General features: G+C 42.2%; 2 protein-coding genes across 3 annotated transcripts; both read right to left on the bottom strand.

Annotated features, from left to right (window-relative positions):
- Positions 1–8,300: 8,300 nt before the first annotated feature.
- Positions 8,301–9,816, bottom strand: LOC114839408 (transmembrane protein 178A-like). Of its 2 annotated transcripts, XM_029120168.2 has the most exons (4): positions 9,703–9,816; positions 9,402–9,515; positions 9,070–9,207; positions 8,301–8,555 (listed from the first exon to the last, which is right to left on the bottom strand). In XM_029120168.2, the coding sequence occupies exons 3-4, from the start codon at positions 9,173–9,175 to the stop codon at positions 8,308–8,310; spliced, it is 354 nt and encodes a 117-aa protein (XP_028976001.2). In that variant the 5' UTR covers positions 9,176–9,207; positions 9,402–9,515; positions 9,703–9,816; the 3' UTR covers positions 8,301–8,307. The 2 variants fall into 2 exon arrangements, with proteins under 2 accessions (XP_028976001.2, XP_034148450.1); XM_034292559.1 differs by having other exon boundaries at positions 9,070–9,515.
- A 7,249-nt stretch (positions 9,817–17,065) lies between these two features.
- Positions 17,066–19,737, bottom strand: LOC114839437 (transmembrane protein 178A-like). Its single transcript, XM_034292560.1, has 2 exons — positions 19,632–19,737; positions 17,066–19,134 (listed from the first exon to the last, which is right to left on the bottom strand). The coding sequence occupies exons 1-2, from the start codon at positions 19,735–19,737 to the stop codon at positions 18,887–18,889; spliced, it is 354 nt and encodes a 117-aa protein (XP_034148451.1). The 3' UTR covers positions 17,066–18,886.
- Between the last annotated feature and the right edge of the window lie 6,778 nt (positions 19,738–26,515).

Here is a 26,515-nt window from a genome sequence, read left to right on the forward strand (position 1 = left end):
GGTATAGAGCTGGTCCAGTGTTCCACGGCCCGGACGAAAACCACACTGTTCCTCCTGAATCCGAGGTTCTACTATCGGCCGTATTCTCCTCTCCAGAACCATGGCATAGACTTTCCCGGGGAGGCTGAGAAGAGGTGTGGGAAATTAATTCTTTTATTGCCATTTTCACCTGTGTGTGTCACCTTGTGTCTGTTACAAGGCTAAACATTCAAGGGTATGTAAACTTTTGATCAGGGCCATTTGGGAGATCTGTTCTCATTACGATTTAAAAAGGAGCCAAACCACTATGTGATAATAAATGGCTTCATATGATCACTATTCTCAAAGAAAACACAGTTGTTTTGCATGATCAGTCATATTTTCAAAATCAATGCCAACATTTCACAATTTCTGCCAGTGTATACTAACTTATGAGCACAACTGTACAAATGTCATTTGACACGTTTGGGAGAGCACTTTTCAGTTGTTAAGATACATATTACTTCATATTACTGTGTATACATACAGAACCCTCCATAACATTGGGAAAGTAAAGACAAAATTGCAATTTTAGCTATAAAGGGAAAACAAAAAACAGCTGTTCCTGCCTATGAAATTAAATTAAATATTCATTTAAAACAGAACTTCAACAAGAGTGCATAGTTCAGCAACTTATATCAATACTAACATAGCAGTGCCTAAAACAAAATATGACCACTTGAAACATGTTGCTTCATTGTGGTTATAATCAAGCCAAAAAACACTTGCATGTAATTTGATTGCATCAATGTAGACAGCATCAGGCGACAGTCAGCCAACATCAAATATCAAACATTTCTAATAGTGGTGGTCTTTTCAAGTCAAGTTCATCCCAGACAGGTCAATTTGTGAGAATCATCCAAAGACAAAAGGCCTAACTTCATTTTGGTGTCGTAGGTTTGCTTTTCACCCTTTATGGTGATGTTCTCTTTGTCATGGTAATGTAAGCACTGTGGCCAGGATCTCCCTGAAGAGCTGTGTATGTGTCATCCTGTACGTTAACATACTCATCAGGGTCAGCATAGATATTTTCTCTACTCTCACTCTCATTCACAATGGTTGTTGAGACATGACTTCTGACAGAGTGTCCTCTCTGGGTATCAGAATGTAATGTCTGTGTATCAGCTCTGAGTTGGCTTTCTCTGCCGTGTCGTCTCTTCAGTATGTAGTAGCCAAAGACTAGAAGAGTTCCAGTAGTTAGGACAGCCACGACCACCAGTACAGAAATCATTAAAGGCGATTGTGTAACATCTTCGACTATGTCCCAGGTAGAGTTTTGAGCTCCAATCTTATTATGAGCCTCACAAAAGTACTGGTCCTTCAGACTGACAGCTGAGTTTATGAACCTTTTTGTTTCTCCCTGTAAAACGCTGACTGCAGATCCATTCCGTTTGTACCAGATGTATTTATCTACAGGTGGGTTGGCATCACTGTCACAGGTCAGAATTACTGAACTGCTTCCCAAAACTGTCTTCTGTGACCGGCTGACTTTCACAGTGGTGGACCTTGGAGGATAGTTCACAATGAGCGTAGCTGCAAGGGCACGGTAATGCTCAAGGCCTACTAATGCACAAGAATAAATGCCTGCATCATCACTGCTGACTGGATTAAGATTCATCCATTCTTTGTCTAGAAGGGGCAGGTGAACGTTGTCTTTATAGAAGATGAAACCAGTAGAGTTGCGCTTTGGAATGCAGGACACTTTGCAATAGATCCAGACTGGCTCTCCCTCTGTGGCGACACTAGGATTAATCATTACTTGTATGTCAGTGACAGACAGAGTTACCTTAAATGGGCCACTGTAACTCATCTGTTGTGTTTTGAAGCTGAAACTGTACTTGGCTGAGTCGCTCTTTCTCAGCTCTTTGAGTCTCAGGGTGCAGTCAGTCTCATTATCCCCATGGTACTGCACAACATCTCCATACTCCAAGTCTTTAGGCGTCCTGCTTGAATCCACTGTTTTTGACCAAAGAGTCTGTGTGATGGTCTGACCACTGGGGTATGTATAAGTGCAAGGCAGGTCCACAGATGACCCCTCTATGGCACAGATTGTCTTATTGTATCTCACATCCCAACAGTTATCCAGGAGACAAAGTGCTGGAGAATGGATGTCATTTACAGCACAGGTGTAACTGCCAGAATCCATAGTGCTGAATGAATCTAGGTACAGGCTGTTATTTATGGTCCTTAAGTTGGTTAGTCGTTGTCCATTCTTGTACCAGATGTAAGTCGGGTTGGAGTTGCCACTCAGAGTACATTTAGTGTCACAGGTGAGTGTTACTCTCTGTCCTTCTTGCACGGTGTCTGGATTAATCCTCACCTTCAGACCAGTGAAATCAACAGTTGATCCATAATCACTGTTCTTCCATCCTGATGTATAGGTGTTAATTCTACACTTGTAATCACCAGAGTCTGTGGGTCTTAAATCTGTGATAACAAGCATAAGTCTATAACCACCACCTGCCACACCACTACGCTGCAAACGTCCGTAATACTCTTCATCTTCTGACACAGACTCTGGAATGGTTGTGTCCTTCCATTTCATCTTGTTGTTGGTGTTAAAAAAGAAGACTTCTTTTATTCCGTCATTTTTAATAGAAAAACTGCAGGACACTTCTACAGATGATCCTTCTAAGACACAAAACTGATTTTTCTTACCAAATTCAACCACCCCATCTGCAAATAGACCAGGAATAAACAGGAGAAGTGTGGCAAACATACTTGTTGACAATGTCCACAGATACCTAGATATTCTGGACGCACAGTTAAACTAAATGTTATGTGATGCAGTAAATTTTTGTGGTAGGCAGAGGGAACTCTTCTTGTGCAAGTCTCACTTCCTTCCGTTAAGATAAAGAGGGCTTGAAATTTGTTGAAAACATAAGTATGAGTGTGCTTCCAGTGTATTTCATGACCAGCCCATGTTCCAGATGTCACATTATGTTTTCATCATTATACCATTAAAAACCCACTACAATACCAAGAAAAGCAACCAGTCAATCCCAGATTGGCCTGCCTGCGATTAGAAGGAATTAATGTTATTGCCCTCGCTGAATTCAAATCAGGGTCTCCTATTTTACCTGCTCTGTCTTTAACCACCACACCACAAAGCTATACATGTGCCAATTGTCGTATACTTCTGCATTGTTAAGCCAGTTAGTCAAAACTCCATGGTTCTCAAAACTAGTTCCCTAAATTAACTAACATCCAAACCAACAACAGGTATAAATGGGTTGCTACAGGTACTTGTATGTGAATATAATTCCTCGTCCTGTCAAATCGAAACAAGCAGAATCACGAAACACATTTGTTTGAAACACATTCCGTTATTTTGTATTTTTAAATTTTTACAGATTTTTACTTTTATTTCATCAAATTTTTTACACATAAACCAAATGACAAACTGCTAGTTCAGTTTTCCTCACGTGGGTGGCAGGATGGTGACATGATGCAGTTTGAAAAATAACAATAATAAGAATCTCATCAACTTGGGAAGTGAGCCAAAATGAGAATGGGCACATCTGCAATACACACAACTGTTTTTTTTTTTATTCTGCAGATTAAAACCTTAGTGAAAATGTCCCTTTGTTTTGGACTATAGTATGTCTTCATGCAGTGAATGTTATCCACATGTCAATTTAGTGTACCACTGTTGGGTAACTGCATATCATATTAAAGTAAAATGAATCATAAAGATGTCCTGTGGTCCTTCAAGTATGACATGGCAGCCTATCATGGAGCATCTAATCAGTAAAAGGTCTGTCTCTATCTGTCAGCAAAGTATTAAATCACCCAGGATTTTGCTGACAAAGAGGATGTTCTCATGCTTTCCAGGTACACAAGGGGAGGGATGACCTAGGAATGTTGTATGAACAGTTTATTAGGTTACAGATTACGTATTTTTTGGTTGATTTAATTTAATTACAAAAAGAAGTGAAAATCAGTAATGATCAGCTAGCTCTAGCCATTGCTGTCACAGATTAATAATGACTGTGAGGGTTCACCCTGTACATGCTTGACTTACTCAGAGATTCTGGAATATCTTGTTACACTGCTTCTAGAATTTTAGGGTTTAATTGCACACATTTCAGGGATCATTATTAACTGAATCTCTTCATTTAGTCAGACTCCGTCATACCATTTGTCCAGAGTTGACAGTAGTATAGATTGTGTTGGGTAGGCTTATCCATCAGCACATCCAATCTTCTGAATTGCCAGGTACCTCTTACTGAATGCACAGAGGAGTTGTCTTGTTGCATCTAATGGTTTGTTTTCTTATACTCTCATTACACCATTTAGTCTGGGGGTAGGTTTTATTGGTGTGGTTTGGAAAAGGCATATTTGGATCATTTGGTGTTTAGTGCCACCTGGTTAGAAGACCTACCAAACCTAAAGACCTACCGGTGGTGACCCTCATCTCAATATTTATTTCCACTGGAGCCCTGAAAGTCAGACAACATCCAAGATAACAAAGGCCCTGTTTGTCTCTCCCCCAGTGCCGCCTGCCTCAGACTTCTGTCTTCAATTCTCTCTTTATGCCAGCGTTACTGAGTGGGTGCTTTGCTCCTACAAAAGGTTGAAAGCAAGGGTTTATACTCAGGAGGATATATATTAAAACATTTCACCTTACAGTAGAATAACTACTCAACCACAGAAAAGGAAATGCTCACTTTGGTGCCAGTGGTTTGGTTCTTCAAATGTATCAGCTTTTCTTGCAGTATTACTATTCTAATTGCAGTTTGTAGATACACTCTATTCTCTGAAACAGGTCTCAGGGTGATGGTTGGACAACAGACAATTTAATGAACTTACATGTAACTTAATATTTTAGATAAATATCAAGGTCTTTATTTTCTTGATGATTAATATGTGACTGCAATTTGACAAATCCAGATAATCTCCTCGACACCATCAAGCAATGCAAAATATCAGTTCTGTGAAAATGTGTGTATTTTCTTCACGCGGGTGATTGCATTAATGTCTGTTGCCAACTGAACTGACACCCAGCTGGTTATTTTACAGAGCCAAACTATGACTTCTCTTGCTCATGGTACTACTAATGTTGGTTCTCGCTAGAACCATGTAGAGTATAGCAAAAATGTAGTCAATGTACTTTCAGTTGTTTTGAATAAAAGCATATATCAAAATACATTTCTTAAAAGTAGACATTATTTTTACTCCAGTTGCTTTTCCCTTTACTAAAACTTTGTATTTTTCCTTTTTACTTGTTCACCATCTTGTGAATTATTTTTCAGTTCTTTCTTACCAATGACTCTTCAACATTAGTTTTCTCTTGTCCTATGCAGCACACATGGAAGAAACATGCTTAGGACATTATATTGCAGCCCCAGTGCTGTAAGAAAGTACACCCCCTGAAAGGTTGTATTGTTTCCAGTTTTTGCATAGATTTCCTAGTGTTTTGGATCACTGTCATGTTGCAAGAATTTTATTTGGTTCAGCTTCAACCTTTTTTTGAGTGGCCTCACGTTCTCATGTCGAATCGTTGATTCACTTGTATGTGATTCTTCTGGTTAAAGGCAGTGGGTTTTTTTTTAACAACAATGTCTGGCATTGTGGCAAATTGACTCAAACAACACCTTTTGACTTGTCTGTACCAACCACATAGTTCCAGTAGTCTTGATCTTCACCAGGGTGTTCAGTGGCAAAAATTCAGCCTTTCATTTGGAATTCTTTGAGAGCATGCTGAACTTTTCTGACCTCCCATGTCGACCAGGTTTTTGTCTCTTGTCTCTTTTTGACAGTTGACTACTTTGAAATGAATTGTGGGAAGAGCTACCTGTAAATCCCTTGATGTTACTCTGGAGTTCTTAGATACGTCTTTCCTTATATGTAACAAAGACACTGGTGTTCTTTGAAATCATTTCCTAAAATGTAACAAAGACACAATTTAAGAGGTGATTACTTATTCACAGCACTGTATAGAGTTGCAAATAAAAGGCTATACACACTCAGCACAGAACACCCTTAGTATAAAATAAATATTGTACACACTACAGAGTGATTTTGTGGAAGCACCTTTGACAGTCATTACAACTGTTAATTATGTGGTTGGGAGTCTCAGATTTGTTTGAAGCAGATTTGACTTATTATGGACAGACTGGACAATTCAATACCTCTTAGAAACACATTCTGTCTTTGGCATTAGCATGTGTGCGTTACTTCTTTTTAGGAATTACAATGGCCTGTTCTGCTTCAATTATGTTTTTGACCTGGCACACTCTTCAGTCTAAGCTGGTGACAAACATACCATAACATAATACTGTAACCACAATTCTTCAGAAAAGTGATCCACAACATTGCATTCTCTAAACATCAGTGGCATGTAAGATCACTGATTAAAAAATCCATTCAAACTATCACTTCGCAACAATGCAATTAATGCTGAAAAACACTGACAAATATGTGTAGGCCTAAATCAGTAAAACTTCATTACAGTTAATTATAGTTATGGGTCAGAGTGGAACTCAATAAATATTTTTCCAATGTAAAATGGAAAGAAAACCCACCTGAGTCTTCTGTAAACTTAACTCTTGTCACGTCCTGGCTGTGCCCCTAGCCATCTCTGCGCTGGGCTCGGGGCATTGCCAGGACAGGACAGGAGGTGGGCTTTAGCCACCTCTAATCCTTTTTTTGGTTTCCCCAATTGGAGGCAGGTGTTAGTTATTGCCTCCAATTGGGGACCCTATTTAAGTTCAGTTTGTAGGGCACAGAGGTGTGGTTCATTTTGGTTTTGTTTATCCTGTGTAAGGAATACCCACGGCACTGGTTGCTGCCTTTTGTTTTGTTGGAGTCTTTCTTTTATTTTCATTAAACATGGATTACCTTCACTACCTATACTCTGCGCCTGTGTCCTTCTCATCCCACGACCGTGACAACCCTGGAATACAGTTCTACTATTCAGCAAGACAATATATACGCTTGTACAGTATATGTTTCTTTAATGGAGATGGGCTTAATTGAAAGAGCTGCTCTTTTATGCAATGGTTCCAATGACTGTTAAATGGTTGGATAGATCTTTCAAGTATTCCTCAGTTTCCTTTTATAAAAGGATTAGTCTGAAATGCTTCAGCTCTACATATCGAATCTCAGCATGTGAATCATGTACAACAAAGACCCACTGTGGGAATAGTGCAAATGTTCAATGATACATGTGAGAAAACATCCACTAAAACAAGGGTGAAGAGTTGGGGTTAGAGTTAATATCTAGCAGAAACGTCCACATGGAGTTAGTTGCATGTACACAGGGGTTTGGTCAGTGTCTGTTAATAAGATCATTCATGAATATCCACAGATGGGTTTTCCTTAGTTTTGGTTGGAGGTCCACTATTGTACCACATGACGGTCTTGAGAAAGAAACAAGGAGGAAACTGTGTTTCTCAGTGTTCTCATCACTGTTAAATCAATCCACTGAATGTGCAGAAGGTAGAATGCATTTGCCTTGTGTTTGTCCAAAGGCAGAAGCCTTTGTCTTTGTTGCCCTGTAAAATTTGAACTTTTATTTTACACTTAAGAATCAAACAAGAAGACACGTAGATTGAAGATTTCTTTTAAAATGCAGACACCACAAAAAACATGCATTTTTCACACATGGGATAGACATCAGGGAATATGTTATGTATCATAGTTATGATATTGGAGTAATGTAGTCGATCTTAAATGCTGTGAATGTATTCCAAGGTATTTTGCCTAATATGACATTCTACAGGGCTCTCAGAAATATGTTTTTACAACATGAAATCAAAATTGATTTAATAAGAATTTTTAAAGGGGGTTAACACAATAAAATGTGTAAATGTCCAAGGGAGAATGCTCTTGAGAGATGCTGTATATATTCTGATGGGTCGGTTATGATTAGAGTAGATGTCCATCTTTAATCAAGTTCTTTCTTATTTTCTATTGTGATTTGTATAGAACACCCTCCTCCTCCCACACAGGATATACAGTGTAATATGCAGAGGCAGTCGTGGGCTGAATACAAAGTGCACAAAGACCACCAAAAAGCCTGAAGGCATGGGAGTAGCTGACATTAATACTTCCATAATTCTATTCATAATTCTTTTCAGATGTTTTTTAGACAGAAAACGCAGGACTGGGTGTTACTCCTGCGGACTGCTGACAGGTGTCAGACCGATATGGTCTTGGTCTGGAGGCCCTCGCTGCCGCTCCGATGCTGCAAGGTGTCCATCAGACCCCAGCCCCGGCCTGCAGACCCCTGCTAGGGCCCTGAGTGTGATTTTTTCACACAGGTCGGTTTCGTGAAACACTGCGTCACACGCCACCACCGGGGGAGGCCTTGCCCTGCCGGACCTTGGCGCTGTGACAGCTGAGGACTGGGAAGGTGGTGCACAGACACCCAGACGCGACGGTCAGCCCCAGGCTGAGCCAGGCACAGAAGCTGGACCAGCTGTAGCCGTGCTCCACGTCAGCAGGCAGCCCGTAGATGAAGGGAGGGACCCTGGCCAGGTCGTAGGACACGTTGGCTGCGTAGGTACACAGGGAGATGGTGCAGAAGATCCCTAAGAAGCCAAAGGAAGAGCAAGCCAGGGGTTCGGGAGTGTGGGAGAGAGACGGAAAGCAGTGGTCGTTTACAAAGGAAAATATTCCTTCCCCGTTCACGTTCAGGTGTGTCGAAAGTATATTTTTGGCCTAGGGGTTACTTAGGGCATTTCTATTAGGAATGATGTTTGAGTCACCACAGGGTCACCACAGGGTCACCACAGGGATAGGAAACCGTGTGTGCATACTTCCTGTCTTTGTGAGGAGTAATAATGGCTGAAGTGGGCTCTGTGGAATAGAAACGCTTTAGAAAACAATGTTTTTAAACACTTCCCAGGCAGCCAGCTCCAACCCCAGGCCCTCTACCTGAACTCCAAACACCCGAAGTCACATGGACCAAAACAGAAGGGAGAACAGCAGGGAACCTCCACACAGAGGCCATTCCTCACGTTTCGAGACAGCGTCACACACACTCTCACACACAATCGCATGGGGCCTGGGTCGTGTGTGTGTGTGTGTGTGTGTTGACAGTACCTGCCATGAGGAAGAGCAGTCCAGAGACATGCTGAGTAAGACTCCTCTCCCAGGTGAAGCTGACAGATGCCAGGATGCAGCCACACAACAGGACAGCGGCCGCCATGCCCAGAAACCCTGCTGTGATCCGTCGCAGGTCTGACGCCACGAACGAGAGGAGAGGTTGAGCCATCATGCAAAATACACCGTTCCCCTCTCTAAACACTGTATGTTCTAGTTTCAACTTAACGGAAAAACAGTAAATGAGCATCTGTCTCGCTTTAAAAGGGAAGGTGGTGGAAGTGGAAAGGCTCATTAAGGGAATCAGTGTCATAATGAGAATGGGTTGTTACGTAAGAGGTGCCACTCATCCTGCTGGATGGTACGGGTTAAGTTCAGAGGGATGTTGCGGAGCCGGATGGGCTGGGAGAAATGGTACTTGATGTTGGTGCAGCGCTGGGCTATACCTGCAAAGAGACAAGAACTGGTGTGAACAAACTGTTGTCAGGGCAGGTGTTTCTGAATGAGACTTGTCTAATATCTATGGCTGTACTGCTTTTAGACTTGTTGTTTTCCAAAGGGGTCTACTTATACTTTGATTTATTTTTCGTCACTCTCATTGAATATTGTTATGTAATTACTTGCAGTACTCACTATAGCCTGCATGTTAAGGCTTTGATAGTCTGCATGGCACTGAAACAGACTTCGTAATAGGATTTCAGGATGTATGTTTGTATCTTCCCCACAAGATGGCAGCTTTTATATAGATTCCTCTGAACTATAAGCAGAAAGGGACCAATTCAACATGGTGCAAGGACATTTTAGCATGGACTTTTGAAGCCATTGAGGGCATTTATTATTTTAAAGCAGTCAGTGGGGTGGACCTGTATTGGCTGATCCCTCATGACAAACCATGACTCCCAATTGGGTGAAAAGTAGGGACCAGACAATCTTTTTTAATTGATGTCAAGTCTATGGGGCAGCAGTCTAAGCAGAGATGCCCAGACATCCCTCTCCCTAGACACTTCCTCCAGCTCTTCCGGGGGGACACTGAGGCGTTCCCAGGCCAGCCGGGAGACATAGTCCCTCCAGCGTGTCCTAGGTCTTCCCCGGGGTCTCCTCCCGGTGGGACAGGACCGGAACACCTTCCCAGGAAGGCGTTCCGGAGGCATCCGAAACAGATGCCCAAGCCACCTCAGCTTACCCCTCTCGATGTGGAGGAGCAGTGGCTCTACTCTGAGCTCCTCCCGGGTGACCGAGCTTCTCACACTATCTCTAAGGGATCGCCCAGTTACCCTGCGGAGTAAGCTCATTTCGGCCGTCTGTATCCGGGATCTTGTCCTTTCGGTCATGACCCAAAGCTCATGACCATAGGTGAGAGTAGGAACGTAGATTGACCGGTAAATCGAGAGCTTCGCCTTGCGGCTCAGCTCTTTCTTCACCACGACAGACCGATACATCGACCGCATTACTGCATGAGCTGCACCGATCCGTCTGTCAATCTCCCGTTCCATCCTTCCCTCACTCGTGAACAAGACCCCTAGATACTTAAACTCCTCCACTTGAGGCAGGCACTCTCCACCAACCTGAAGTGGGCAAGCCACCCTTTTCCGATTGAGGACCATGGCCTCGGATTTGAAGGTACTGATTCTCATCCCCACCGCTTCACACTTGGCTGCAAACTGTCCCAGTGCATGCTGAAGGTCCTGGTTTGAAGGGGCCAACACGACAACAACATCCGCAAAGAGCAGAGACGAAATCGTGTGTTCTCCAAACCTGACACCCTCCGGCCCCTGGCTACGCCTAGAAATTCTGTCCATAAATATTACGAACAGAACCGGCGACAAAGGGCAGCTCTGCCGGAGTCCAACATGCACTGGGAACAAGTCTGACTTACTGCCGGCAATGCGGACCAAGCTCCTGCTTCGGTCGTACAGGGACCTGACAGCCCTTAGCAAAGGACCCAGGACCCCATATTCCCGAAGCACTCTCCACAGGATGCCGCGAGGGACACAGTCGAATGCCTTCTCCAAATCCACAAAACACATGTGGATTGGTTGGGCAAACTCCCATGAACCCTCCAGCACCCCGTAGAGGGTATAGAGCTGGTCCAGTGTTCCACGGCCCGGACGAAAACCACACTGTTCCTCCTGAATCCAAGGTTCTACTATCGGCCATATTCTCCTCTCCAGAACCCTGGCATAGACTTTCCCGGGGAGGCTGAGAAGAGGTGTGGGAAATTCATTATTTTATTGCCATTTTCACCTGTGTGTGTCACCATGTGTCTGTTACAAGGCTAAACATTCAAGGGTATGTAAACTTTTGATCAGGGAGATTTGGGAGATCTGTTCTCATTACGATTTAAAAAGGAGCCAAACCACTATGTGATAATAAATGGCTTCATATGATCACTATTCTCAAAGAAAACACAGTTGTTTTGCATGATCAGTCATTTTTTCAAAATCAATGCCAACATTTCACAATTTCTGCCAGTGTATACAAACTTATGAGCACAACTGTACAAATGTCATTTGACACATTTGGGAGAGCACTTTTCAGTTGGTAAGATACATATTACTTCATATTACTGTGTATACATACAGTGCCCTCCATAACATTGGGAATGTAAAGACAAAATTGCAATTTTAGCTATAAAGGGAAAACAAAAAACAGCTGTTCCTGCCTATGAAATGAAATAAAATATTCATTTAAAACAGAACTTCAACAAGAGTGCATAGTTCAGCAACTTATATCAATACTAACATAGCAGTGCTTTAAACAAAATATGACCACTTGAAACATGTTGCTTTATTGTGGTAATAATCAAGCCTAAGAAAACTTGCATTAATTTGATTGCATCAATGTAGACAGCATCAGGCGACAATCAGCCAACATCAAATATCAAACATTACTAATAGTGGTGGTCTTTTCAAGTCAAGTTCATCACAGACAGGTCAATTTGTGAGAATCATCCAAAGACAAAAGGCCTAACTTCATTTTGGTGTCGTAGGTTTGCTTTTCACCCTTTATGGTGATGTTCTCTTTGTCATGGTATTGTACGCACTGTGGCCAGGATCTCCCTGAAGAGCTGTGTATGTGTCATCCTGTACGTTAACATACTCATCAGGGTCAGCATAGATATTTTCTCTACTCTCACTCTCATTCACAATGGTTGTTGAGACATGACTTCTGACAGAGTGTCCTCTCTGGGTATCAGAATGTAATGTCTGTGTATCAGCTCTGAGTTGGCTTTCTCTGTGGTGTCGTCTCTTCAGTATGTAGTAGCCAAAGACTAGAAGAGTTCCAGTAGTTAGGACAGCCACGACCACCAGTACAGAAATCATTAAAGGCGATTGTGTAACATCTTCGACTATGTCCCAGGTAGAGTTTTGAGCTCCAATCTTATTATGAGCCTCACAAAAGTACTGGTCCTTCAGACTGACAGCTGAGTTTATGTACCTTTTTGTTTCTCCCTGTAAAACGCTGACTGCAGATCCATTCCGTTTGTACCAGATGTATTTATCTACAGGTGGGTTGGCATCACTGTCACAGGTCAGAATTACTGAACTGCTTCCCAAAACTGTCTTCTGTGACCGGCTGACTTTCACAGTGGTGGACCTTGGAGGATAGTTCACAATGAGCGTAGCTGCAAGGGCACGGTAATGCTCAAGGCCTAACAATGCCCAGGAGTAAATGCCTGCATCATCACTGCTGACTGGATTAAGATTCATCCATCCTTTGTCTAGAAGGGGCAGGCGAACGTTGTCCTTATAGAAGATGAAACCAGTAGAGTTGTGCTTTGGAATGCAGGACACTTTGCAATAGATCCTGACTGACTCTCCCTCTATGGCGAAACTAGGTTTAATCATTACTTTTATGTCAGTGACAGACAGAGTTACCTTAAATGGGCACCTGTAACTCATCTGTTGTGTTTTGAAGCTGAAACTGTACTTGGCTGAGTCGCTCTTTCTCAGCTCTTTGAGTCTCAGGGTGCAGTCATTCTCATTATCCCCATGGTACTGCACAACATCTCCATACTCCAAGTCTTTAGGCGTCCTGCTTGAATCCACTGTTTTTGACCAAAGAGTCTGTGTGATGGTCTGACCACTGGGATATGTATAAGTGCAAGGCAGGTCCACAGATGACCCCTCTATGGCACAGATTGTCTTATTGTATCTCACATCCCAACAGTTATCCAGGAGACAAAGTGCTGGAGAATGGATGTCATTTACAACACAGGTGTAACTGCCAGAATCCATAGTGCTGAATGAATCTAGGTACAGGCTGTTATTTATGGTCCTTAAGTTGGTCAGTCGTTGTCCATTCTTGTACCAGATGTAAGTCGGGTTGGAGTTGCCACTCAGAGTACATTTAGTGTCACAGGTGAGTGTTACTCTCTGTCCTTCTTGCACGGTGTCTGGATTACTCCTCACCTTCAGACCAGTGACATCAACAGTTGATCCATATTCACTGTTCTTCCATCCTGATGTATAGGTGTTCATTTTACACTTATAATCACCAGAGTCTGTTGGTCTTAAATCTGTGATAACAAGCATCTCTCTATAACCACCACCTGCCACACCACTACGCTGCAAACGTCCGTAATACTCTTCATCTTCCGACACAGACTCTGGAATGGTTGTGTCCTTCCATTTCATCTTGTTGTTGGTGTTAAAAAAGAAGACTTCTTTTATTCCGTCATTTTTAATAGAAAAACTGCAGGACACTTTTACAGATGATCCTTCTAAGACACAAAACTGTTTTTTCTTACCAATCTCAAACACCCAATCTGCAAATAGACCAGGAATAAACAGGAGAAGTGTGGCAAACATACTTGCTGACAATGTCCACATATACCTAGATATTCTGGACGCGCCGTTAAACTAAATGTTATGTGATGCAGTTAATTTTTGTGGTAGGCAGAGGGAACTCTTCTTGTGCAAGTCTTACTTCCTTCCGTTAGATAAAGAGGGCTTGAAATTTGTTGAAAACATAAGTATGAGTGTGCTTCCAGTGTATTTCATGACCAGCCTATGTTCCAGATGTCACAATATGTTTTCATCATTATACCATTAAAAACCCACTACAATACCAAGAAAAGCAACCAGTCAATCCCAGATCGGCCTGCCTGCGATTAGAAGGAATTAATGTTATTGCCCTCGCTGAATTCAATTCAGGGTCTCCTATTTGACCTGCTCTGTCTTTAACCACCACACCACAAAGCTATACATGTGCCAATTGTCAAATACTTCTGCATTGTTAAGCCAGTTAGTCAAAACTCCACGGTTCTTTAAACTAGTTCCCTAAATTAGCTAACATCCAAACCAACAACAGGTATAACAGGGTTGCTACAGGTACGTGTATGTGAATATAATTCCTCGTCCTGTCAAATCGAAACAAGCAGAATCACGAAACACATTTGTTTGAAAAACATTCCGTTATTTCGTATTTTTACATAAACAGATTTTTACTTTTATTTCATCTCATTTTTTACACATAAACCAAATGTCAAACAGCTAGTTCAATTTTCCTCACGTGGGTGGCAGGGTGGTGACATGATGCAGTTTGACAAATAACAATAATTAGAATCTCATCAACTTGGGAAGTGAGCCAAAATGAGAATGGGCACATCTGCAATATACACAACTGTTTTTTTTTTATTCTGCAGATTAAAACCTTAGTGAAAATGTCCCTTTGTTTTGGACTACAGTATGTCTTCATGAAGTGAATGTTATCCACATGTCAATTTAGTGTACCACTGTTGGGTAACTGCATATCATATTCAAGTAAAATGAATAATAAAGATGTCCTGTGGTCCTTCAAGTATGACAGGGCAGCCTATCATGGAGCATCTAATCAGTAAAAGGTCTCTATCTGTCAGCAAAGCATTAAATCACCCAGGATGTTGCTGATAATGAGGATGTTCTCATGCTTTCCGGGTACACAAGGGGGAGGGATGACCTAGGAACGTTGTATGAACAGTTTATTAGGTTACAGATTACGTATTTTTTTGTTGATTTAATTTAATTAAAAAAAGAAGTGAAAATCAGTAATGATCAGCTAGCTCTAGCCATTGCTGTCACAGATTAATCAAGACTGTGAGGGTTCACCCTGTACATGCTTGAGTTACTCAGAGATTCTGGAATATCTTGTTACACTGCTTCTAGACTTTTAGGGTTTAATTTCACACATTTCAGGGATCATTATTAAATGAATCCCTTCATTTAGTCAGACTCCATCATACCCTTTGTCCAGAGTTGACATTAGTGTAGATTGTGTTGGGTAGGCTCATCCATCAGCACATCCAATCTTCTGAATTGCCAGGTACCTCTTACTGAATGCACAGAGGAGTTGTCTTGTTGCATCTAATGGTTTGTTTTCCTATGCTCTCATTACTCCATTTAGTCTGGGGGTAGGTTTTATCGGTGTGGTTTGGAAAAGGCATATTTGGATCATTTGGTGTTTAGTGCCACCTGGTTAGAAGACCTACCAAACCTAAAGACCTACCGGTGGTGACCCTCGTCTCAATGTTTCTTTACACTGGAGCCCTGAAAGTCAGACAACATCCAAGATAACAAAGGCCCTGTTTGTCTCTCCCCCAGTGCCGCCTGCCTCAGACTTCTGTCTTCAATTCTCTCTTTATGCCAGCGTTACTGAGTGGGTGCTTTGCTCCTACAAAAGGTTGAAAGCAAGGGTTTATACTCAGGAGGGTATATATTAAAACATTTTACCTTACAGTAGAATAACTTCTCAACCACAGAAAAGGAAATGCTCACTTTGGTGCCAGTGGTTTGGTTCTTCAAATGTATCAGCTTTTCTTGTGTTACTATTACTATTCTAATTGCAGTTTGTAGATACACTCTATTCTCTGAAACAAGTCTCAGGGCGATGGTTGGACAACAGACAATTTAATGAGCTTACATGTAACTTAATATTTTAGATAAAAATCAAGGTCTTTATTTTCTTGATGATTAATATGTGACTGCAATTTGACAAATCCAGATAATCTCATCGACACCATCAAGCAATGCAAAATGTCAGTTCGGTGAAAATGTGTGTATTTTCTTCACGCGGGTGATTGCATTAATGTCTGTTGCCAACTGAACTGACACCCAGCTGGTTATTTTACAGAGCCAAACTAGGACTTCTCTTGCTCATGGTACTACTAATGTTGGTTCTCGCTAGAACCATGTAGAGTATAGCAAAAATGTAGTCAATGTACTTTCAGTTGTTTTGAATAAAAGCATATATCAAAATACATTTCTTAAAAGTAGACATTATTTTTACTCCAGTTGCTTTTCCCTTTACTAAAACTTTGTATTTTTCCTTTTTACTTGTTTACCATCTTCTTTTGAATTATTTTTCAGTTCTTTCTTACCAATGACTCTTCAACATTAGTTTTCTCTTGTCCTATGCAGCACACATGGAAGAAACATGCTTAGGACATTATATTGCAGCCCCAGTGCTGTAAGTACACCCCCTGAAAGGTTGTATTGTTTGCATCGATTTTCTAGTGTTTTGGATCACTGTCATGTTGCAAGAATTTTATTTGGTTCAGCTTTAACCTTTTTTTGAGTGGCCTCACGTTCTCATGTCGAATCGTTGATTCACTTGTATGTGATTCTTCTGGTTAAAGGCAGTGGTTTTTTTTTAACAACAATGTCTGGCATTGTGGCAAATTGACTCAAACAACACCTTTTGACTTGTCTGTACCAACCACATAGTTCCAGTAGTCTTGATCTTCACCCGGGTGTTCAGTGGCAAAAATTCAGCCTTTCATTTAGAATTCTTTGAGAGCATACTGAACTTTTCTGACCTCCCATGTCGACCAGGTTTTTGTCTCTTGTCTCTTTGTGACAGTTGACTACTCTGAAATGAATTGTGGGAAAAGCTACCTGTAGATCCCTTGATGTTACTCTAGAGTTCTTAGATACGTCTTTCCTTATATGTAACAAAGACACTGGTGTTCTTTGAAATATATTCCTAATATGTAACAAAGACACAATTTAAGAGGTGATCACTTGTTCGAAGCACTGTATAGAGTTGCAAACAAAAGGCTATACACACTCAGCACAGAACACCCTTAGTATAAAATAAATATTGTACACACTACAGAGTGATTTTGTGGAAGCACCTTTGACAGTCATTACAACTGTTAATTATGTGACAAACATACCATAACATAATACTGCAACCACAATTCTTCAGAAAAGTGATCCACAACATTGCATTCTCTCAACATCAGTGGCATGTAAGATCCATTCAAACTATCACTTCGCAACAATGCAATTAATGCAGAAAAACACTGACAAATATGTGTAGACCTAAATCAGTAACACTTCATTACAGTTAATTTTTGTTATGGGTCAAAGTGGAACTCAATAAGTATTTTTCCAATGTAAAATGGAAAGAAAACCCACCTGAGTCTTCTGTAAACTTAACCCTGGAATACAGTTCTACTATTCAGCAAGACAATATATACGCTTGTACAGTATATGTTTCTTTAATGGAGATGGGCTTCATTGAAAGAGCTACTCTTTTAAGCGATGGTTCCAATGACTGTGCAAATGGTTGGATAGATCTTTCAAGTATTCCTCAGTTTCCTTTTATAAAAGGACTAGTCTGAAATGATTCAGCTCTACTTATCGAATCTCAGCATGTGAATCATGTACAACAAAGACCCACTGTGGGAATAGTGCAAATGTTCAATGGTACATGTGAGAAAACATCCACTGAAACAAGGGTGAAGAGTCCACTGGGGTTAGGGTTAATATCTAGCAGAAACGTCCACATGGAGTTAGTTGCATGTACACAGGGGTTTGGTCAGTGTCCGTTAATAAGATCATTCATGAATATCCACAGATGGGTTTTCCTTAGTTTTGGTTGGAGGTCCACTATTGTACCACATGACGGTCTTGAGAAAGAAACAAGGAAGAAACTGTGTTTCTCAGTGTTCTCATCACTGTTAAATCAATCCACTGAATATGCAGAAGGTAGGATGCATTTGCCTTGTGTTTGTCCAAAGGCAGAAGTCTTTCTCTTTGTTGCCCTGTAAAATTTGACCTTTTTTTTTACACTTAAGAATCAAACAAGAAGACACGTAGATTGAAGATTTCTTTTAAAATGCAGACACCACAAAAAACATGCATTTTTCACACATGGGATAGACATCAGGGAATATGTTATGTATCATAGTTATGATATTGGAGTAATGTAGTCGATCTTAAATGTTGTGAATGTATTCCAAGGCATTTTGCCTAATATCACAGTCTACAGGACTCTCAGAAATATGTTTTTATGACATGAAATCAAAATTGATTTAATAAGAATTTTTAAAGGGGGTTAACACAATAAAATGTGTAAATGTCCATGGGAGAATGCTTCTGAGAGCTGCTGTATATATTCTGATAGGTCGGTTTTGATTAGAGTAGATGTCCATCTTTAATCAAGTTCTTTCTTATTTTCTATTGTGATTTGTATAGAACACCCTCCTCCTCCCCACACAGGATATACAGTATAATATGCAGAGGCAGTCGTGGGCTGAATCACAGACAAAAGTGCACAAAGACCACCAAAAAGCCTGAAGGCATGGGAGTAGCTGACATTAATGCTTCCATAATTCTATTCAGAGTTCTATTCAGATGTTTTTTAGACAGAAAAGGGTGTTACTCCTACGGACTGCTGACAGGTGTCAGACCGATATGGTCTTGGTCTGGAGGCCCTCACTGCCGCTCCGATGCTGCAAGGTGTCCATCAGACCCAGCCCCGGCCTGCAGACCCCTGCTAGGGCCCTGAGTGTGAGCGTTTCACAAGGATCGGTTTCGTGTAAAACACTGCATCACACGCCGCCACCGGGGGAGGCCTTGCCCTGCCGGACCTTGGCGCTGTGACAGCTGAGGACTGGGAAGGTGGTGCACAGACACCCAGACGCGACGGTCAGCCCCAGGCTGAGCCAGGCACAGAAGCTGGACCAGCTGTAGCCATGCTCCACGTCAGCAGGCAGCCCGTAGATGAAGGGAGGGACCCTGGCCAGGTCGTAGGACACGTTGGCTGCGTAGGTACACAGGGAGATGGTGCAGAAGATCCCTAAGAAGCCAAAGGAAGAGCAAGCCAGGGGTTCGGGAGTGTGGGAGAGAGACGGAAAGCAGTGGTCGTTTACAAAGGAAAATATTCAGTTCACGTTCAGGTGTGTCGAAAGTATATTTTTGGCCTAGGGGTTACTTATTAGGAACGATGTTTGAGTCACCACAGGGTCACCACAGGGTCACCACAGGGATAGGAAACCGTGTGTGCATACTTCCTGTCTTTGTGAGGAGTAATAATGGCTGAAGTGGGCTCTGTGGGATAGAAACGCTTTAGAAAACAATGTTTTTAAACACTTCCCAGGCAGCCAGCTCCAACCCCAGGCCCTCCACCTGAACTACAAACACCCGAAGTCACATGGACCAAAACAGAAGGGAGAACAGCAGGGAACCTCCACACAGAGGCCATTCCTCACGTTTCGAGACAGCGTCACACACACTCTCACACACAATCGCATGGGGCCTGGGTCGTGTGTGTGTGTGTGTGTGTGTTGACAGTACCTGCCATGAGGAAGAGCAGCCCAGAGACATGCTGAGTAAGACTCCTCTCCCAGGTGAAGCTGACAGATGCCAGGATGCAGCCACACAACAGGACAGCGGCCGCCATGCCCAGAAACCCTGCTGTGATTCGTCGCAGGTCTGACGCCACGAACGAGAGGAGAGGTTGAGCCATCATGCAAAATACACCGTTCCCCTCTCTAAACACTGTATGTTCTAGATTCAACTTAACGGAAAAACAGTAAATGAGCATCTGTCTCGCTTTAAAAGGGAAGGTGGTGGAAGTGGAAAGGCTCATTAAGGGAATCAGTGTCATAATGAGAATGGGTTGTTACGTAAGAGGTGCCACTCATCCTGCTGGATGGTACGGGTTAAGTTCAGAGGGATGTTGCGGAGCCGGATGGGCTGGGAGAAATGGTACTTGATGTTGGTGCAGCGCTGGGCTATACCTGCACAGAGACAAGAACTGGTGTGAACAAACTGTTGTCAGGGCAGGTGTTTCTGAATGAGACTTGTCTAATATCTATGGCTGTACTCCTTTTAGACTTGGGGGTCTACTTATACTTTGATTTATTTTTCGTCACTCTCATTGAATATTGTTATGTAATTACTTGCATTACTCACTATAGCCTGCATGTTAAGGCTTTGATAGTCTGCATGGCACTGAAACAGACTTCGTAATAGGATTTCAGGATGTATGTTTGTATCTTCCCCACAAGATGGCAGCTTTTATATAGATTCCTCTGAACTGTGAGCAGAAAGGGACAAATTCAACATGGTGCAAGGACATTTTAGCATGGACTTTTGAAGCCATTGAGGGCATTTATTATTTTAAAGCAGTCAGTGGGGTGGAACTGTATTGGCTGATCCCTCATGACAAACCATGACTCCCAATTGGGTGAAAAGTAGGGACCAGACAATCTTTTTTAATTGATGTCAAGTCTATGGGGCAGCAGTCTAAGCAGAGATGCCCAGACATCCCTCTCCCTAGACACTTCCTCCAGCTCTTCCGGGGGGACACTGAGGCGTTCCCAGGCCAGCCGGGAGACATAGTCCCTCCAGCGTGTCCTACGTCTTCCCCGGGGTCTCCTCCCGGTGGGACAGGACCGGAACACCTTCCCAGGAAGGCGTTCCGGAGGCATCCGAAACAGATGCCCAAGCCACCGCAGCTTACCCCTCTCGATTTGGAGGAGCAGTGGCTCTACTCTGAGCTCCTCCCTGATGACCGAGCTTCTCACCCTATCTCTAAGGGATCGCCCAGCCACTCTGCGGAGTAAGCTCATTTCGGCCGCCTGTATCCGGGATCTTGTCCTTTCGGTCATGACCCAAAGCTCATGACCATAGGTGAGAGTAGGAACGTAGATTGACCGGTAAATCGAGAGCTTCGCCTTGCGGCTCAGCTCTTTCTTCACCACGACAGACCGATACATCGACCGCATTACTGCATGAGCTGCACCGATCCGTCTGTCAATCTCCCGTTCCATCCTTCCCTCACTCGTGAACAAGACCCCTAGATACTTAAACTCCTCCACTTGAGGCAGGCACTCTCCACCAACCTGAAGTGGGCAAGCCACCCTTTTCTGACTGAGGACCATGGCCTCAGATTTGAAGGTACTGATTCTCATCCCCACCGCTTCACACTTGGCTGCAAACTGTCCCAGTGCATGCTGAAGGTCCTGGTTTGAAGGGGCCAACACGACAACATCATCCGCAAAGAGCAGAGACGAAATCGTGTGGTCCCCAAACCTGAAATCCTCCGGCCCCTGGCTGCGCCTAGAAATTCTGTCCATAAAAATTACGAACAGAACCGGCGACAAAGGGCAGCTCTGCCGGAGTCCAACATGCACTGGGAACAAGTCTGACTTACTGCCGGCAATGCGGACCAAGCTCCTGCTTCGGTCGTACAGGGACCTGACAGCCCTTAGCAAAGGACCCAGGACCCCATATTCCCGAAGCACTCTCCACAGGATGCCGCGAGGGACACAGTCGAATGCCTTCTCCAAATCCACAAAACACATGTGGATTGGTTGGGCAAACTCCCATGAACCCTCCAGCACCCCGTAGAGGGTATAGAGCTGGTCCAGTGTTCCACGGCCCGGACGAAAACCACACTGTTCCTCCTGAATCCAAGGTTCTACTATCGGCCATATTCTCCTCTCCAGAACCCTGGCATAGACTTTCCCGGGGAGGCTGAGAAGAGGTGTGGGAAATTCATTATTTTATTGCCATTTTCACCTGTGTGTGTCACCATGTGTCTGTTACAAGGCTAAACATTGTAAACTTTTGATCAGGGAGATTTGGGAGATCTGTTCTCATTACGATTTAAAAAGGAGCCAAACCACTATGTGATAATAAATGGCTTCATATGATCACTATTCTCAAAGAAAACACAGTTGTTTTGCATGATCAGTCATATTTTCAAAATCAATGCCAACATTTCACAATTTCTGCCAGTGTATACAAACTTATGAGCACAACTGTACAAATGTCATTTGACACATTTGGGAGAGCACTTTTCAGTTGGTAAGATACATATTACTTCATATTACTGTGTATACATACAGTGCCCTCCATAACATTGGGAATGTAAAGACAAAATTGCAATTTTAGCTATAAAGGGAAAACAAAAAACAGCTGTTCCTGCCTATGAAATGAAATAAAATATTCATTTAAAACAGAACTTCAACAAGAGTGCATAGTTCAGCAACTTATATCAATACTAACATAGCAGTGCTTTAAACAAAATATGACCACTTGAAACATGTTGCTTCATTGTGGTAATAATCAAGCCAAAAAACACTTGCATGTAATGTGATTACATCAATGTAGACAGCATCAGGCGACAGTCAGCCAACATCAAATATCAAACATTTCTAATAGTGGTGGTCTTTTCAAGTCAAGTTCATCCCAGACAGGTCAATTTGTGAGAATCATCCAAAGACGAAAGGCCTAACTTCATTTTGGTGTCGTAGGTTTGCTTTTCACTCTTTATGGTGATGTTCTCTTTGTCATGGTAATGTAAGCACTGTGGCCAGGATCTCCCTGAAGAGCTGTGTATGTGTCATCCTGTACGTTAACATACTCATCAGGGTCAGCATTGATATTTTCTCTACTCTCACTCTCATTCATAATGGTTGTTGAGGCATGACTTCTGACATAGTGTCCTCTCTGGGTATCAGAATGTAATGTCTGTGTATCAGCTCTGAGTTGGCTTTCTCTGCCGTGTCGTCTCTTCAGTATGTAGTAGCCAAAGACTAGAAGAGTTCCAGTAGTTAGGACAGCCACGACCACCAGTACAGAAATCATTAAAGACGATTGTGTAACATCTTCGACTATGTCCCAGGTAGAGTTTTGAGCTCCAATCTTATTATGAGCCTCACAAAAGTACTGGTCCTTCAGACTGACAACTGAGTTTATGTACCTTTTTGTTTCTCCCTGTAAAACGCTGACTGCAGATCCATTCCGTTTGTACCAGATGTATTTATCTACAGGTGGGTTGGCATCACTGTCACAGGTCAGAATTACTGAACTGCTTCCCAAAACTGTCTTCTGAGACCGGCTGACTTTCACAGTGGTGGACCTTGGAGGATAGTTCACAATGAGTGTAGCTGCAAGGGCACGGTAATTCTCAAGGCCTACCAATGCACAGGAGTAAATGCCTGCATCATCACTGCTGACTGGATTAAGATTCATCCATCTTTTGTCTAGAAGGTGCAGGCGAACGTTGTCCTTATAGAAGATGAAACCAGTAGAGTTGCGCTTTGGAATGCAGGACACTTTGCAATAGATCCAGACTGGCTCTCCCTCTATGGCGACACTAGGATTAATCATTACTTGTATGTCAGTGACAGACAGAGTTACCTTTAATGGGCCACTGTAACTCATCTGTTGTGTTTTGAAGCTGAAACTGTACTTGGCTGAGTCGCTCTTTCTCAGCTCTTTGAGTCTCAGGGTGCAGTCAGTCTCATTATCCCCATGGTACTGCACAACATCTCCATACTCCAAGTCTTCAGGCGTCCTGCTTGGATCCACTGTTTTTGACCAAAGAGTCTGTGTGATGGTCTGACCACTGGGGTATGTGTAAGTGCAAGGCAGGTCCACAGATGACCCCTCTATGGCACAGATTGTCTTATTGTATCCCACATCCCAACAGTTATCCAGGAGACAAAGTGCTGGAGAATGGATGTCATTTACAGCACAGGTGTAACTGCCAGAATCCATAGTGCTGAACGAATCTAGGTACAGGCTGTTATTTATGGTCCTTGAGTTGGTAAGTTGTTGTCCATTCTTGTACCAGATGTAAGTCTGGTTGGAGTTGTCACTCAGAGTACATTTAGTGTCACAGGTGAGTGTTACTTTCTGTCCTTCTTGCACGGTGTCTAGATTACTCCTCACCTTCAGACCAGTGACATCAACAGTTGATCCATATTCACTGTTCTTCCATCCTGATGTATAGGTGTTAATTCTACACTTATAATCACCAGAGTCTGTGGGTCTTAAATCTGTGATAACAAGCGTCTGTGTATAACTACCACCAGCTCCCATACCACTAGCTTGCAAACGTCCGTAATACTCTTTATCTTCCAACAGAGACTCTGGAATGGTTGTGTCCTTCCATTTCATCTTGTTGTTGGTGTTAAAAAAGAAGAATTCTTTAAATCTGTCATTTTTAATATAAAAATGGCAGGACACTTTTACAGATGATCCTTCTAAGACACAAAATTGATTTTCCTTACCAAACTCAACCACCTCATCTGCAAATAGACCAGGAAAAAACAGGAGAAGTGTGGCAAACATACTTGCTGACAATGTCCACAGATACCTAGATATTCTGGATGCGCAGTTAAACTAAATGTGATGTGATGCTCTTAATTTTGTGTGGTAGGCAGAGTGAACTCATCTTGCGCAAGTCTTACTTCCTTCCGTTAAGATAAAGAGAGCTTGAAATTTGTTGAAAACATTAGTATGAGTGAGATAAAGAGGGTTGATCTGTTGAACCTTCCAGTGTATTTCATGACCAGCCCATGTTCCAGATGTCATAATATGTTTTCATCATTATACCATTAAAAACCTACTACAATACCAAGAAAAGCAACCAGGCAATCCAAGATCAGCCCGCCTGTATTAGCAGGAATACATGTTATTACCCTCACTGGATTTGAACCAGGGTCTCCTATGTGACCGGCTGTGTCTTTAACCACCATGCCACAAAGTTATACATGTGCCAGTTGTCGTATACATCTGCATTGTTAAGTCAAAACTCCACGGTTCTCAAAACGAGTTCCCTTAATTAGCTAACATCCAAACCAACAACAGGTATAACAGGGTTGCTACAGGTACGTGTATGTGAATATAATTCCTCGTCCTGTCAAATCGAAACAAGCAGAATCACAAAACACATTTGTTTATCCGTTATTTCGTATCTTTACATAAACTGATTTTTACTTCTATTTCATCAGTTTTTATACACATAGACCATATGAGGTCCTGATAGTTACATTTTCCTCACGTGGGTGGCAGGGTGATTACGTGATGCAGTTTGACAAATAACAATAATAGAATCTCATCAACTTGGGAAGTGAGCCAAAATGAGAATGGGCACATCTGCAATATACACAACTGTTTGTTTTTTTATTCTGCAGATTAAAACCTTAGTGAAAAAGTCCCTTTTATTTGAACTACAGTATGTCTTCATGCTGTGAATGTTATCCACATGTCAATTTAGTGTACCACTGTTGGGTAACTGCATATCATATTAAAGTAAAATGAATAATAAACATGTCCTGTGGTCCTACAAGTATGACATGGCAGCCTATCATGGAGCATCTAATCAGTAAAAGGTCTGTCTCTATCTGTCAGCAAAGTATTAAATCACCCAGGATGTTGCTGATAATGAGGATGTTCTCATGCTTTCCGGGTACACAAGGGGAGGGATGACCTTCGAAAGTTGTATGAACAGTTTATTAGGTTACAGATTACGTTTTTTGTTGTTAATTTTTCAATTAAAAAAAGAAGTGGAAATCGGTAATGATCAGCTAACTCTAGCCATTGCTGTCACAGATTAATCAAGACTGTGAGGGTTCGCCCTTTACATGCTTGAGTTACTCAGAGATTCTAATAAAATCTTGTTCCACTGCTTCTAGTATTTTAGGGATTAATCTCACACATTTCAGGGATCATTATTAACTGAATCCCTTCATTTAGTCAGACTCCGTCATACCCTTTGTCCAGAGTTGACAATAGTGTAGATTGTGTTGGGTATGCTTAGTACATCAGCAAATCCAATCTTCTGAATTGCCAGGTACCTCTTACTGAATGCACAGAGGAGTTGTCTTGTTGCATCTAATGGTTTGTTTACCTATTGTACTCTTATTACTCCATTTAGTCTGGGGGTAGGTTTTATTGGTGTGGTTTGGAAAAGGCATATTTGGATCATTTGGTGTTTAGTGCCACCTGGTTAGAAGACCTACCAAACCTAAAGACCTACCGGTGGTGACCCTCGTCTCAATATTTATTTCCGCTGGAGCCCTGAAAGTCAGACAACATCCAAGATAACAAAGGCCCTGTTTGTCTCTCCCCCAGTGCCGGCTGCCTCAGACTTCTGTCGTGAATTCTCTCTTTATGCCAGCGTTACTGAGTGGGTGCTTTGCTCCTACAAAAGGGTGAAAGCAAGGGTTTGTACTCAGGGGGATGTATATTAAAACATTTCACCTTATAGTAGAATAACTACTCAACCACAGAAAAGGAAATGCTCACTTTGGTGCCAGTGGTTTGGTTCTTCAAATGTATCAGCTTTTCTTGTGGTATTACTATTCTAATTGCAGTTTGTAGATACACTCTATTCTCTGAAACAGGTCTCAGGGTGATGGTTGGACAACAGACAATTT

The sequence above is a fragment of the Esox lucius genome, chromosome 6 (genome assembly GCF_011004845.1).
Source record: "Esox lucius isolate fEsoLuc1 chromosome 6, fEsoLuc1.pri, whole genome shotgun sequence".
Lineage (NCBI taxonomy): Eukaryota > Metazoa > Chordata > Actinopteri > Esociformes > Esocidae > Esox > Esox lucius.